At 36.0% G+C, this 16,664-nt stretch overlaps 1 protein-coding gene across 1 annotated transcript in view; it reads right to left on the bottom strand.

The window, feature by feature from the left end:
* LOC140238604 (pleckstrin homology domain-containing family M member 1-like) overlaps positions 1 to 16,399 on the bottom strand; it is a 30,474-nt gene extending 14,075 nt beyond the window's left edge. The window contains exons 1-7 of the mRNA XM_072318505.1: positions 16,359 to 16,399; positions 12,371 to 12,450; positions 11,594 to 11,634; positions 10,436 to 10,514; positions 3,283 to 3,378; positions 1,722 to 1,872; positions 788 to 931 (exon numbers count right to left, since the gene is read on the bottom strand). Coding sequence (XP_072174606.1) covers positions 788 to 931; positions 1,722 to 1,872; positions 3,283 to 3,378; positions 10,436 to 10,514; positions 11,594 to 11,634; positions 12,371 to 12,450; positions 16,359 to 16,383 — 616 coding nt within the window. The 5' untranslated portion in view covers positions 16,384 to 16,399. The remainder of the gene's footprint in view (positions 1 to 787; positions 932 to 1,721; positions 1,873 to 3,282; positions 3,379 to 10,435; positions 10,515 to 11,593; positions 11,635 to 12,370; positions 12,451 to 16,358) is intronic.
* Positions 16,400 to 16,664: the final 265 nt, after the last annotated feature.

Genomic DNA, 16,664 nt, shown 5'->3' with positions numbered 1-16,664 from the left:
AAAAGAGTATCATCACTTCAATAGCTTCACCATGACTTCTGAACTCTGATCTATGAGACAAAAATCTCTCAATATTTGTAGTGACTCTTTCTGTCACCTATATACTTAAGGCAACTCTAATCTCTTGTGTGTGTGTGTGTGTGTGTGTGTGTGTGTGTTTTATCTACTTTTAGCAAGTACAGTAGTCCCCAGCACAAGTGTACAATTTCAGAGTTTGACTTCTTTTACTGAAAGCAGACCTCCAACACACCAATTTAAAAATGAACACAGCTAATGAACAGAGATTAATTTAAGTGCATCATAGTTGAAAAATTTAAAATGTAAAAGCTTCTTGAACATTTGATTCCAGCGTAAAATGTTCACCTGAAACTTTATCAGTGTACTTTGAACCCTGCCCTCATTGCTGGACAGGCTAGAGGACAGACAAATATTGACAAACAGTAGTACATGTAGCAAGCCACTCTGAACAGTACATGACACAAATACAAAAAACAACAACAACAATAATAAACAAATATTTAAAGGGAGACTTTAGATTTAATGAGAGGGTGTAATGTTGACGCTGTACTGGACATGCCAAAGCAATGTGCATTATGCACAGGAAAAGTGCACGAAATTGTATTCATGAAGAGATGTCATTTAATAGTTACTTTAATAATGAGTGTGCAATTGAGCAGGACACACACTGTAGCTTTGATACATGTATAAGAATCAAAGTTCTGCCAAATGCACTCTTCCAATTCTCACTGAACAACAGTGAATTTCAAAGTAGATATTTTCATTTTACCAATAGATGATCTTGGAGAGGTGTGCTCGTTGTTCTTTGCGTCAGAGGGCGGGGCCCAGCTCCCTTTCAGCATCAGCGGTGCCGCCCCCCAGACGTTGAGGAGGTCAGAGTTGTACGAGAGTTGGAAGGAGAAATTCCCAAGACCTGGAAAAAAAAAACAGTACAAAGAAACATGCTCTGGTTAAACAGTCTCATGTTATGTTTATGTCTTAATTGCTTGGTACGTTTTATACTGTGTGATCAGAAATCTGTTGCAAATTACGTACACATTATTTCTTAGTGTTGTTTAAGGTGTGAGGCTACAGCTGTACCTCTGGTATCACATAGAAATGTTCGCAAAACCAACTCACCTTTCGCACTCACAAAACAGAATCCATGCACTCGGAAACTTCCTCATGAACACATTTGAATGCCAATATACATGTGTTCAATGCAGCCATTTGCTCTAAATCTGAAGGTCTCAGCTGTCCGCTGCAAAGAGCTCTTTGAAACTGAAACTTACGTTGACATGAGCAAAATAGATTCTGATCACATTATCCACTATAGGATCATCACCTGACAAATGCCTGTAAAGCAATGCTGTACAATGGCATCGGTAAAAAACCCTAATCACTGACTACAATAAAAAAAAAATTATAATTAAGTATTCGTAATAAGCAGTCATTGAAAAATTAGATGATGCTAAATGATAGTACTGATACTTCATGTTGAAATCATAGAAGTGCCACTTCTATATTAGTGGACATTGCGTAGACATGAATTGTTTTGTTGTGTTATTTTTCTTAAATAATGAGCAGGTGTGACACTGCCCAATGCTTCTTCATAATGACATCTCTACTTCGCATGTGATCTTGAGAATCAGGTGACAAGACTAATGACACTTCCTTCGGCACTCTCAGAATGACTAGCGCATCTTGTATCAAAGCTTGCATACCTTGCAGGTAGTTTGTGATGATGTGGGGCTGCTCGGGGTCACGGAGGAACGAGTTGCGGCTATAATGCTGTCGGATGGCCTTGGTGTCCCTCAGGATAGCATTCATGTAGCTCTCCATCAGACAGTCATTCAGGGCCAGCCGAACCCACGCCTAAGGCCCCAAAAGAAACCATGACAATTAAACAAATTTAACATACAAAGAACTTGGTAAACCTCTGTCCTAAGATAAAGTTATATTAACAAAATGACTGTAATGATAACTATCGCATTTCCTAGAACTGAATTATATTGGAGGACTCTGGTACTGACTCTGGCACTATTCAAATGTATAAAAAACATCTACAGTCTTTTTTTAGACTGTTTCAAGATTAACACTTGCACACAATTCTACAGACACAGGCAATGGCCAATGCATCATGCTTTTTTATGAATGAAAATACTCATCACAAGTGTCATCAAGAAAAAAAGCATTGCCAAATGCATAAAACCAATTCAAACTTATTTGAAATCATAAAATTATCATGAATTTTTTGAAAAAAAAAAATGTTATTTTTTGCAAAAATAATATCTTTTGGTCAGTAGGAATGAACAAAATGGGTAGACTAGCTCTCAATAATGCAAACTACTGAAGTACAGACTTCTTCTCCCATTCATACAAGTGTTTGTGTAGTCCTGCATAATGATCCAATCTTTTTCAAACAACGACATGGGACATAACAAATATAACTTCACTCTTCCATACATAAACTGCCTCTAATACAGTGCTCTGCCATACAAGAACCATCATACATGAGTACAAAAAAAAAGAATGATAAAGAAATCACACCAATCACAGTGTACACATTCAATAGAAGAACAAACTCAGTGCAATAAATGTTCTAAATTCAAAATTTCTTGAAAAGTACTAAATTGTCAACATAAAAAACTGCTTCAGGAATAACCTGCCAAATGATATGTGCTCACTAGATAAGCTTGTTCCTTCAATAAGCAAGGAAACTACACAAAATCTGGGGGTGTTGGTGTCCAAAGGTCGTATACAGTGCACAGTAACAATGTGCAATTTGAGTAAAAGGATTACAATGTACATATACCTTCACAAGGTACCAGGGCACTGTTAAATTAAAACAAGAAAACATTCAATTTGGTTCCTAAACATTGGCTTACCTGGTTCCAAACATTAAAAGGCAAAGGGCAGAGAGAATCAGAAAATGAATTAAAGCTACTGATCACTTAGAGTAACATATTAAATACATGTACATCATGCTTGAACAATATCAAGCCATAGAAAAAGGTATGTTTAAAAAATCTTGGTCTGAAGTCACTGCTTGTGTGTTACATGTGATGTAGCAGGGAGGATTGTGATGGCTTTTTGGTCTTTATTCAAGGCTCGCAAACAGAATACCATGAGTTGGAAAACTGGAAAATAAGAGTGCAAAACAGGCTACAGACAAGCAAGGTCATGTTAAATCTGATTCAGTGTAAATAGACAAAGACGTGGTCCTTGAAAACTAGCAAACAAACAACAGAAACAAAACAATTTCTGTGCATGCTGTATACTCACCCGGCAGTAGCCAACCTCCGTCTTTATGAATGCCAGGTCCTTGATCTGTTCCAAGACATCGCGATGGGTGAACTTTATCAGGAATGGCCAGAAGGTCTGATTGGGCAAATACGGTTAAAACAGTTATCAGTCTTCGCTGCATCATCAGATTTAAAGGCAGTATTTACCATTTACAGATGAAAAAACAAAACAAAACAAAAAAAAAACAAGCTTTAGTGCTTCAAAATAGTTCTAAAATGTGTGTTAGGGATAGAAGTAGAAACAGGGAAAAGTACAAATTACGCAGTGCGTAATATATGTCCCCGCTGGAAGTAGCATTTTGTAGCAAAATGTACAATATAGGTCAAAAATCAAGGTCAAAGGTCAAAGAAGTCAAAGGTCAAAATTCTGTGTAGAAGTTTTGAAGCCCTCATCTAGTGTCATCACATAAAGCAAACGGAATCGAAATCGGGTTAGAAATGGCGAAGGAGTAGCATTTTGTAGCAAAATGTACAATACACGTCAAAAATCAAGGTCAAAGGTCAAAGAAGTCAAAGGTCAAAATTCTGTGTAGAAGTTTTGAAGCCCTCACCTAGAGCCATCACATAAAGTAAACGGAATCAAAATCGGGGTAGAAATGGCGAAGGAGTAGCATTTTGTAGCCAATGTACAATATAAGTCAAAAATCAAGGTCAAAGGTCAAAGAAGTCAAAGGTCAAAATTCTGTGTAGAAGTTTTGAAGCCCTCATCTAGTGTCATCACATAAAGCAAACGGAATCGAAATCGGGTTAGAAATGGCGAAGGAGTAGCATTTTGTAGCAAAATGTACAATACATGTCAAAAATCAAGGTCAAAGGTCAAAGAAGTCAAAGGTCAAAATTCTGTGTAGAAGTTTTGAAGCCCTCACCTAGTGCCATCACATAAAGCAAACGGAATCGAAATCGGGTTAGAAATGGCGAAGGAGTAGCATTTTGTAGCCAATGTACAATATAGGTTAAAAATCAAGGTCAAAGGTCAAAGAAGTCAAAGGTCAAAATTCTGTGTAGAAGTTTTGAAGCCCTCATCTAGTGTCATCACATAAAGCAAACGGAATCGAAATCGGGTTAGAAATGGCGAAGGAGTAGCATTTTGTAGCAAAATGTACAATACACGTCAAAAATCAAGGTCAAAGGTCAAAGAAGTCAAAGGTCAAAATTCTGTGTACAAGTTTTGAAGCCCTCACCTAGAGCCATCACATAAAGTAAACGGAATCAAAATCGGGGTAGAAATGGCGAAGGAGTAGCATTTTGTAGCCAATGTACAATATAAGTCAAAAATCAAGGTCAAAGGTCAAAGAAGTCAAAGGTCAAAATTCTGTGTAGAAGTTTGGAAGCCCTCACCTAGTGCCATCACATACAGCAAACGGAATCGAAATCGGGTTAGAAATGGCGAAGGAGCAGCATTTTGTAGCAAAATGTACAATATAGGTAAAAAATCAAGGTCAAAGGTCAAAGAAGTCAAAGGTCAAAATTCTGTGTAGAAGTTTTGAAGCCCTCACCTACATGTAGTCCCATCACATAAAGCAAACAGAATCAAAATCGGGTTAGAAATGGCGAAGGAGTAGCATTTTGTAGCAAAATGTACAATATAGGTCAAAGGTCAAGGTCAAAGGTCACAACTGAAATCCTGTTTAGAAGTTTCAAAGCTCCCATGTAGTGCTATCATATAAAGCAAACAGAATCAAAATTGGCTCATAAATGACAGAGAAGTAGCAAATTGAACATTTTGATCACACACGGACGCACACACAGACGGACGGACGGACGCACGGACACACACACGTACGGAGCCCGTTTCATAGTCCCCTACTCGAACTCGTTCGGCGGGGACAAATATAAAAAATTGAATCAGTATAATTTATGTTAAATATACAAAATATGAACAACAGTTATAATAAAAATGTTTTTCAACTAAACCATAGACAGTTATAGTTTATTGAGAAAAACAGTGGCATCTCCTTTTATTTTAGGCTTTTATTGCAAAATTTTTCCACGGTAGGATGTTTTGTGGTACAACTGACTTACACATAAATGTATCAAATGTGATATGTCTAACATTTTTAAAATCACTTCTCCCAGTGGTAAACAGTACACCTTTAAATCTGATGTACTTGATGTTTTACATTTTCATGATGTACAACAGCCTGAATTCTAAATGATTTCTTCTACTACAATGCAGTAAGTGTGGCTCACTACCATAATAAAAGAATATTCAGTGATGTAAATAATTATACAATACAAAAAATTGGGCATGTACTTGGAAATTGATAAAACACAAATTCCATTATTATCTCTGAAATTGCATTGCAATGAAAGTGTTTGACATCGACTTTTGACCTCTGACCCCAACAATAATTGTCCCAAATTAAATTGAGTGAATCTAGTGAATGTAGCGATATTACCTGAACATATCAGCTAATATTAAATGGGTTAGTCAAAGTGATTGGCTAAACGCAGTCACGTGATGGAGGCACATTGGTTATGTTCGCCCATGGGCAGAACATTTTTGTAATGTTCTCCCATGGAAAAACATTTTCACGTAACAAATGACAAATGATACCAAACGATTGAACGATCATATTTTTTTCACGCAATCGATAGGATAACCCATAACAGATGATGGTATTCGACTAACCCATATAATATAACAGATGATGACTTTTGTTGTCGGGAACATGTACCAAACGTTCCACCCTCAGGGTTTGAAATGCTATTTTGGGAGGCTATAAATTCCTTGACTTCGTCTTGGGACTTATAACCTCCCTCAATAGCATTTCAAACCCTTCGGGTGGAACATTCGGTATGTTCCCTCCCCCGCCAGTCATCATCTATATAATATAAATCATTTCCTTGAACTGTTACGGCATTTACACTTGTGATGATATGACATCCAATATCACTGAGCTACGTGTAGACAGCTACCCTGTGTTCTCTCTGACTTTGCACTCTGTTGAAATCTTATCAGTGGTAGCCATAAACTGTAATCATAGAAAATATCCCAAAACTGCTCCTTTGGGTGATTTACTACATGCCTAATCTTAAAAAACAACAACAACAACAACAATAACAACAAACAAACAACAAACAAGTATTAATCTATTAGGTCCCAGCTCTAGGCTACATTTCTGTGGTTTGGCATTGCATGTTTTTACCAATAAATCATAATTAATTGTACTAACTACTGTTAATAAATCATGAGGTAGAATAAATCATCTCTTTCCATTGTTCAATTTTGTTTGCACAACTAATATCAACAATGCTAAATTTAATCCTAATTGGCAATATTATACATTTTACAATATTATAGTTAATAGTAGTTAATGAAATCATGCTCTAAGTCAAACTAGAGAAATTACAAAAATATTGCCTTCGAAATTCTGTCCCAGGTTCTTCAGTTGAGATATTCAATACACACTCCCACAAAAGTCTGGAATGTACACAATGTGCCTTTCTATTTGACCCAGGGAATTGACATCTTTCATTTTTGAAAAATACTTTCACTTTGTACCCAAGACCTCGAGATTGAAGCACTCAAAAACAGGAAGTGCCTTTAACGAAGCCTACAATGTATTTGCCTTCGCATAGAGAAATGGAGTACTGTATTTTTCTCAGAGATCTCCCATAGATCAGTGCAATATCTCATCTTGTATTGTGTGCTAATAGTGTCAAAAAGTCACATGACATAGGATACAGTGTGTGGGATATCAATCCACAGAGCAGAGCAGGGCAGGAGGATTTAGAGATGACTGATGTTAAAGGGAGAGTTCTAGTATACATGTAGTTTTGGTTGCGATGAGACATCAACAAAGCAGAAGATTGTGATCCTAATAAAAGATGGGTCCCACCTTTTAGTAGGACCACTTTGTTTTTTGATATCTTACCCATTTCAAAACTGATTTTCATCAGATGATCTTTCAATTTCTCTTAAAATCGTACGCTGTTTAATATTGCAATCATATATACCAGGTTTTTCATAATCTCTCAAAAAGTTCAAACCTGAATCCCCATCTCAATTAAAATTTTACTATCCCTCTATAAACCATTTTCTCTACAAGGTTCTCAAATTCCCATACAATCTGTACAGGACCCATCATGTTGCCCTCTTCAGCATGACGTTTTTAAAAAAAAAAAAAAAAAAAAAAAAAAAAAGTACATGCATTCAAAACACAGTAAAATGTGCCAAGGCTCTATATCACAAAACCTACTAGATACTGCATCACCATAGATTCCCGGTCATCCTTAATGTGCCGGGGTTGATCCAAAAGCAACAGTTACTTTAAACATTGTATCTAAATCCATCTTATACAAGGAATTCCCATGGAAAATGCAAATCCTATGACTTTAACAAGCAAAACTGTAGAAAGAGCAACCCTGGCAATTTCTTTCACATACTCTGAGCAAAATATGCATCAACAAATCAGACGGCAAGTTAGATGATAGTATGTCTGGTGTTCCTTTTACATGCCCATATTGATGTGCAGTTATTATCAGATTTGTTTGCGTATGCAATCTGTCATTCGCATTTGCACAGGAGAAATTTGCATAAATCATGGACTAAATTTAAACCACATTCGTGAATAAGGGCCATATGGTCTGTATGTATTGTACGCCCTACCCATTCAGTAGGGTATGGCTCACCAGGCTGATCTATTTATTAGTGCTCGGATATTTCCTTTACACAAAAAAAAAACCTAAAAAAACAGCAACAACAAAAACTCTCCACACTTGGCCTTTGCAAACATTCCAATATAAAGCCATGCAAGATGAGGCTGCTCATTCGTCCCCATCAAAGGTCATTATCAAAGGAATCAAGAAGAGTGCATAATCCCCGCTAATTAGCCACCATGCTACAGGACAGCTGTGGCAATAGCGGAAGAAGCGTAAGGGGCAGATGTGCCCACTAGCAAACAAAAGCACAGTACAGGGTGAAGACCTAGTCAGCCAAAAGTGTGACAACACAAAGAAGATTCATTCCCTTTTACTCACACCAAATACTCCTTTAATAATATCAGAGGTGTTTTTGGTTCTGTTTTTCCACCATACACAATCCCTACAATTTATGGCGCATTTCTAGTGACACAAGACTTTTCCCATATATATGCATCCAAGTAAAGTTATGTCTGTGAGCTATAAAGGATATGATTACTGCATTAAGTATCAATCATACAGACTTAAATTCCACTCATATTTCTCACCCAGCTGCTATGCCTCACACATGAATTATGCATGATACTTGAAATATGAGCCAAGACTTCAAATTACAAAGATTAGATTCTATAATCCATTTCAAACAGGATCACTTTCAAATTCAGGAAACCGCTAAGAACTACCACGGTACTTAAAGAGTCCCCTCTTTTCCCCCCTCCATTGATTACAGTTTTTATCTATGTATGACACAGCTCCAATATGTACAAAATTATTAAATGACACTTTAGTAGCCATGGTACACTTTTGAGGTACAAAAATTTGATCTGAGAGAAACTCATCTGATTGTATGAGGAATATTTTGGTGATTCTCATGTCATTGTTTTCTTGTACGTGTATAAGTACGCAAGCAAATTCAAAACGGCAATACTGAAATTTGCTTTGACCAAGTTGTGTTAGCTATGAAATACCAACATGTATATGAATATTTGAGACTATGATATCTATTAATCAACGACATAAACATAAAATTATACTGGTAGTCAAACCTGCCTTAGCAGCCACTACAAATTGCCCCAGGAAAAAAAAAAAATGTGTGTTTTATACTGTAAAACTACATATATTTGTAGAATGAAGTTTTTGTGAATTACCACTCGCATTCAATACATGAGTATAGTGTAGACAAGATTTTGGCATGCATTGAAATTTTGTATATCTTGTGTCCTTGTGAAATTCACAAAAATTTAACGCACACAAAGATTTCTGGTTTGATAATACCTTGAATACAGTGACAACTTGTGTACTGGATGCCTACTTTGTCTCAGTGAGGGTTATGCAGGCAACTCACATTAGTCATCTGGGCCAGTGGTTCTCTTTGGTTAAATAAAACTTTCTTGGTAGCCAAACAAAATAAAGTAAAATAATAAAGATGTTCAGGTGATAATTTTGGGACTTTCATTTTCACTTTGTTCACAAGCAACTTTCGTAATAACCATGTTCGTTATTACAGGAGTGCACTGTGTATAAAGCAGCCTCAGACTTCAGCTTACACCCTGGCTGCTGGGTTACAAATTAGCTACTCTTCTTTTTGCCAAATTTCATCTCAAATATGTTTTTTGTGGTGTTTTTGTTTGTTTCTTTGTTTGTTCAGGTTTTCTTTTTTCAAAAAGGTCAAACCAGTCTACACGTTTTGCAAAACCAAAACCATTACCATTGCATTTATGTTCTTCTTTTTTTTCATGCATTCATTTACTGTATACGCCATATATTTCGCAAGGTTTCTATTTTTGCAAATTTTGCGAGTTGGGTGCCGTTCGCGAATGTACATAAAAACACACACACAAAAATCAATTCTGATCCCGACATGAATGCAACCTGCACACATACATCATACATTTCTCCATTTATAATCGTGCTCCAAGATCACCAATCTAATCACTCACGAAATTGCAGAGAAGTCTTGGCTTGCGAAAAATTTGACTCGCTAAATATATGGCGTATACAGTACTTATGAGAAATGACAGTTAATTAAATTTCCTGACCTTTTGTATTTACTAATGCATGTTATACAGAAGTTCACAGGCATATGATTAGTATGACGTGCATTACGTGATAACATCAAATTGGCTGCTAACCTTTCTGTACAGACCACTTTGACTTTAACATTTCCCTGTTGTAGCCTCTCGATACAGGTTTGACTAGAAATAGACATGCTATCTGAGAAATCTATAAATTACAAGAGCTGCTCTTGCAAATGTTGATTCCACAGATGTTATCTCCACACTTGTATGTCTTTCTTTTTATGGTATTTCAAGACAAGTGAAGTAAATGTTTTGTTTTGTTTTTCTAGTTTAGTTTAGTTTTATAGCTTCTTAGTTTTGTGTTGCTGTTGTTGTTGCTGTTGTCGTTGTCATAATTGTTTTTGTTGTTATTTTCCATCACTGTACTTGCATCTTCACTCCTATAGATATCTGAATACAGTTGGACACTACCTTGGAGGAGTACGAATCCTTCAGCTCATGTAGCAAGATGGCCTCCATCACGTTGCAGAACCTGTTTGCCGTGTCACCGCTGCAATCACAGAGACAAAAATCAACAAAAGAACCTCTCTTTATATAGTTTTCACTCACAAATCCATGTAACCCATTACTCAAAAACAATAAAAAATAAGATCAGCAACAACAACAGCAGCAGCAGCAACAACAACAACAATTAATAACAACATAAAGTTCACATTACACATGACATGGCATACTGTCATAGGTAGCACTTTCATTTCTCTCATCCAGGGGCCAATAAACTTCCTGCCATTGTCTCGCATGAATATTTTGCAACAATTCCCACATATGGCAGATTGCCATGCCATAGAAAGGCAAGCCAACAGTTGCATGGTAGCTTTCATACCAGCTAAAATTTGACATTTAAATGGAAAACATATGGCAAGCACATTTATCACTGCAATGATTGATTTCTTGCATTCTCTGGACAGACAACGAGGGAATGCTTTCAATTCCCCTGTTCTTGTTACCTTGCACATTTTATTGTTTGTTTGGTTTCATTTGTCTTTGGTATAGTCTTCTCAGCAATATGAACCAAATTGTATTGGGCTAACTGGGATTTAATATCCTCAACAGATACTCAATCTGTCTATTTTCCACAATTGTGTGATAAAAACAACACCAACAAGTACCAAGGTAATAATAATAAATGCAGCACTTGTAATGAGCCATTGATCTACTAGTGACCTATTCTGAGGTGCAGAGGGACATATTGAGTGATCACATACAGTTGTACATATCGATACAAGACTTTACAACAATGGACTATTCAAAATCCTAATAGTTCTTTGAAGTATAAAGTTGCTAATGAAACTTCATGACATCGCCAAGTAGAACAGACAATTCATATAATGAAATATCTGCCTTTCGGCTCAAACTTTGTTTCCTCTGTCTACATTTTTGCTAGTCATGCAGCATGAAGTGTTTTATATTAATAGTTCACTGCTAATGCATGAATACAGGGACAAAACCTTCTCTGTTTTAAATTGGGGGTATACAATGTAATTGGCATACATAGAACAATTTCATTTCTAGACATATCAAACAGAAAGTGTGCAAATATTTCAAAATTACTGTCTTTACATTTCTTACCTCCTGATGGCAGAGTCTGAGCTTATGTGATCTCTTTGAAGCTGTAAGCAAAGAATATTGAGATTACATGCATTAATAAGGTTGGTAAGTAACATCCATGAAACAAACTGTGAAGTGGTGTGGGCCAGTAGAGGTGACTACCATTGTAAAGAAGTCCTCAGAGCCAGCAGTTTTCTTCCATTACATCAAAACTTGTTATTTACAAGTAAAGAATATAAAGGTAGATAATAATATTTTGACATAAAACTTTACTTTGTTGTGACAAAATTTCACTATAACCATGTTCCTTAAAATGGGAGAGCACTGTATTGTGGAAGTCCTGTCTATAGTCTGATGTTTTCTCTTCTTATTCCTCCATTTGACAATTCATCATGTGTCATTTCACAATCTCCTTTTCTTTTTCTTTTCTTTTTTGTCCTTTACAAATTATTCCTATAATTTGTCGTCTGTCTTTTAATATCAAAGCAGAGAGACTCAGAGAAGACTGCAAGATTATCTGCCAATTATCAAGATGCCAACCACTGACAAGTAATCAACCTTCCACCAGATTTCATTTCATAACCAATGTTTGGTCTATTAGTCTAATGACTTGATCGATCATATTTTCAGATATAATTTCATCAAGCATCAATGACATGCGTTTCTTTGAAATTTATGTCATGCGTGTACACATTTTTCAATTAATAGATGTCCATTCTTCTGTCTATATCACAGTTGTCTCTCTCCCCCTGCATCCCACAATGCACCAGCTGTCAGTTATCTCAGTGATCTGCATACCTTTTTGATGGATGATGCCACTTCTTTGCTAAGAGTGAGTTTGATCGCCATTTGTCTTGCTGCCTCCACTTCATCTTGACCTGAGCAGAATTAAACAAAATGTTCGTCTGATTCAAGATTTGCTTGTGCTCATTCCTAACCTGCTGTTTATGTCATATAACCTTCAAATAAGATACTGTATACGCCGTTATTTTCGCGTACAGATATTTTCGCGAATGATGAGGTCATAGACATTTTCGCAAGATGCTGTTTTCGTGAATTGATGCCGACGCTTACGTTAAATTAATGCTCTATTAACAAAGCACATGGAGACATTTTCGCGTGTTGTTAAATTCGCGATCCAACTGCAATTCGCGAAAGTCGCAAAAATTAAACCCTTGCGAAAATAACAGCTTATACAGTACACAAAAGGAAAAACAAAACAAGTTAAATACACCATTTAGTATTCGAGATTTACAATGTAGGCTCCCAATTCAGTGGTTAACCATCACAAAATCAGAAATAGGACAAACAAATGTGCTATCAAAATGTTCACTGCTCTTTGACTTCATATTTGCTCTCTCACTTTTGCTTTGTTTGGGCAGATACAGGTCTATGCATATAATCATGGGCATACATGTATGGGCCATTCTCCCAAAAAGTGTGCAAAACTGCGATTTTCGTGTCGCCAGCATGTTTATACAGTTTAAATCGATATTTTTTCCCTCAGAAATCAAAATTTTTAGTTAAATTCATTCGAGAGGTTAGACCTGTAAAATATATATCAATAAAGCTATTGGGACATCCGGGATAAGACTAGAAATACGATCCGAAGTTTGATGTAACCCTAAATACCCCATGTCGCCAGACAAGGAAGTGCTCATATAACAAGTTGTTACTCGTTAACATATCATTCAAATCAAATCTTTTGTACCGCATTTCATTGCCCCTCAAGTGCCTGAATAACAAATAATATTACATATTAACAATATGATGTTTTAATATTTCTCTAAGAGATTATTAATATGTCGCCAAATCGCTGTCAGATACATTACCCCTTTTCAGACTCTCGAGAGAAGATCTGAGTAATGCCGCATAGCAGTGTAATTTCATGTGTTAAATAAAGTCAACCTAACGCATACATGGAACCATGATTTATTCATTGAATCTCTTGATGCAAAAAAATATATACTGATCGAAGCTGCAGAAGCCTTATGTTACGATGAGCTGACATCAGATACTTTAAACTTTCCTTCATTTAGAAAAAAGTATGCTGTAATTACAAACAAAGCTCAGATACTTTTAGAATACTTAAGGTAATGATTAATCACACAACAGAAATTGTTGGAGAAAATTAATATTTTTGTAGATTATAGCTTGAGAACGGTAACGGCATATCAGATACGTTACCATCAAACATGTCAGATACGTTACCAAGAAAATTTATCGTAAAGCAAGGTTAACAGGCTGACAACGTGCTCTATATGACTTGCTAAGAGGACATATAGTTCTAAGAGGAATTAAAAGTTTATTAGATGAAAATCGGTTTTCAAATGGCCGATTTATCCAAAATAAAGTAATAGAAAGAGTTCCTAACAAAATGTGATGGCTCATCTACTTTTATTTGGACATCTTTCTTTTCCTTTATTTTGGACATCTCAGTCATTTCAAAATCGATTTCATCATATAATACTCAATTCCTCTTGGAGTTGTATACTACAAGAGGAATTAAGTATTTTGTATTTAAAGTGGATTCGATTATCTTGCAAAAAGTTAAAACTTGAATATTCGTCTAAACCAGAGGTTACTTTACCCTCCCTTAGAATTGTGACATTTACAAAAAGGGCCGTCCGATAGACGTTACAAATTCATTTTATTTCTGCTTTGTTGCACTTTTTGTGTGTGTGTGTGTGTGTGTGTGCTTTGTTTACCAGTAACATAGGACTTTAAGGGCTGAAGTGTGGAACCCTTTTTCAACTTCACAGTAAACGCAACTACATGAACGGTCTACCTTTGCTTATAATTTTGCATCTTATCTACATAAAATGCGCTTAGTGTTAAGGCTAAATTCAAGAGCACTTAGTTTGTTGCATGTTTATGTTCAGAAAATGACAACAGGATTTGAGGTGTAACATTTTGAATCAGGTTTTTGAATCACATGTTTGTGTGATTGGGGTTTGTTGTAAATTGGTAGTTTATTGTGTCAATGAACATAAATACTTTGTCAGATACGTTACCATCGTTTATTGATTCTTGAGACCTAATTTATTACAGACAGGAACAAAGGAAAATTGAATTCATGTATATCATTTGCATAAATCTTCTCCAACTTCATTCTTACCATCTTTCGTGTATCATAATTGCAAACTTTCGGAATTATATCAGAAAAAAGTATTATGGATTTGTGCTTGTGTGGTTTGCGTATTTCACGTACATCTCAAAGTTTTATTGAAGAGTTATCTAATCTTCTACAGCTTGTATCTATGACGAGAACATTCTTTACATTTAGAAGTGTGGTGTTTTAACAGAAATAATCATATTGTGATATTCTTACAAGTTAAAATGAATATATTAGCATGATTGGTGTTGGGTTTATTGTTGGGTCAATTGTATGCTAACGGAACGTCTGATGCGTCAGATACGTTACCACACACTGTTCTCCTTTCGATCCAAAAAGTATTTAATCTGGCAGAGATGTTACCTGGCATTTGCTATTTATGAGAATTATAATACTTGCTCACAAAGTTTCATACATAATCCATGAGATTATTGCTATAAATAATTAAAATGCAGGTAAAAAGTTAAATTAGGGTAACACATTTTAAGCCGAAATATGTACATGTTTTTGATTCTTATTTAGCCTTCACTTTATAAATTACGATCATTTTTATTACAGAGTAGATCTAGGCTGACTCCAAAATGTTTCCATGATGTTTGTTTACGTTATAAGCTTTTTGTTTAACATATAAATTGCCATTTTAAAGCAAGAAATAAGCAGACAATCAACAGTTTTCTAAGATGCTACCTCTGGTAATGTATCTGATATTTGGCTTTAACATGCAAAAAAAAAAAGGACTCTATGTTTGGAAATATTTCTTGAAAGAATATGAGTTTTCAAAAATCACCCATTGATTGTTTTGTATTCCTAAGGGATTGAAGTTTCTGGACTGATAGAAAATGAATCAAATCTTTGATGTTGAATTTGTGTCATTTGTACAACAGTAATTGCACACTTTTTCGGAGAATGGCCAGTATACATATTAGATTTACACTGTACACTCTACAATTAAACAGCACATACAGTGTATGCAGCTGATATAAACTGATTTACGAACAGCATAACTGATAACATTAACAGATGACTTCTTTTATTAACATAAAAAAACAGTGATATACATCACTGTTAATTACACTTACAGCATGGCCACAGGATTAATTTACATCCATTCCACGAAGTTTACATGATGATATTGGTGATAATAGTATTGCAACAGGCATGGTTACATAGATTTTTTAAATTCCCTGTCAGATTTCATTTTAGAAATATGTGTGCATGATAGCAGATGCAGAAGAATAGCACACGCATGCACACGTCGTTCAATTCATGTCACTGCAAAATGAGTCAGAATTCTAGCCTCTAGATCTACGCTAGGCACTTTCTTCTGAAGAATCAACACGGCAGCAGTTCTACGTGATCTGGTTCCGTGATCTGGTGTCGTGGTGATTCGCAGTTTCGGTGCGGTGAGCTAAGTAATTGCCTAAGACAGACGGTGTGCAATCAAGAGGCCTTTGAGGAGTGGTCACATACTACAATTTGTATGTATGGGACTGAAGATTTGCTCTCGTCGCTACAATGGACAGTTTACGCACACAGCTCAGGGCCGTATATTATTCCTTGCACTGCAGTGGTACTTGCAAAAGTATTATAGTCAAACCATCCCCTCTGTAGCACAATGTGGGGATAAACAATTTGCATTATCTGTTACAAAACATACAAAATTTAACTTACGTTTCTTGCCAAATATACTGGACATCTTAGTTCGTACTTCGTTCGTGCGTGGATAGCGGTTTGTTGTTGTCACTGGACTGTCATGTCATGTGACGTCCAACACTCGAACAGCTGACCGTAGTACGCAGCTCTTGCAGCACGATCGTGGCCCTTCTGATCTCTGAGCTTCCGACTAAAAATCGTGACTGATGATTTTAATGGCTTTATGATCATCTGAATAGATAGTCAGCAAAGAATCACTTAGCTTGGGGGACACAGTCTCTTCACCAGCCCGCAATAACGTTTGCCTTTATACTTTAGAAAATC

This window comes from Diadema setosum, chromosome 15, assembly GCF_964275005.1.
Source record: "Diadema setosum chromosome 15, eeDiaSeto1, whole genome shotgun sequence".
NCBI lineage: Eukaryota > Metazoa > Echinodermata > Echinoidea > Diadematoida > Diadematidae > Diadema > Diadema setosum.
Note: the sequence above shows the minus strand (reverse complement) of the source record. Positions and strands in the feature narration are given on the sequence as shown.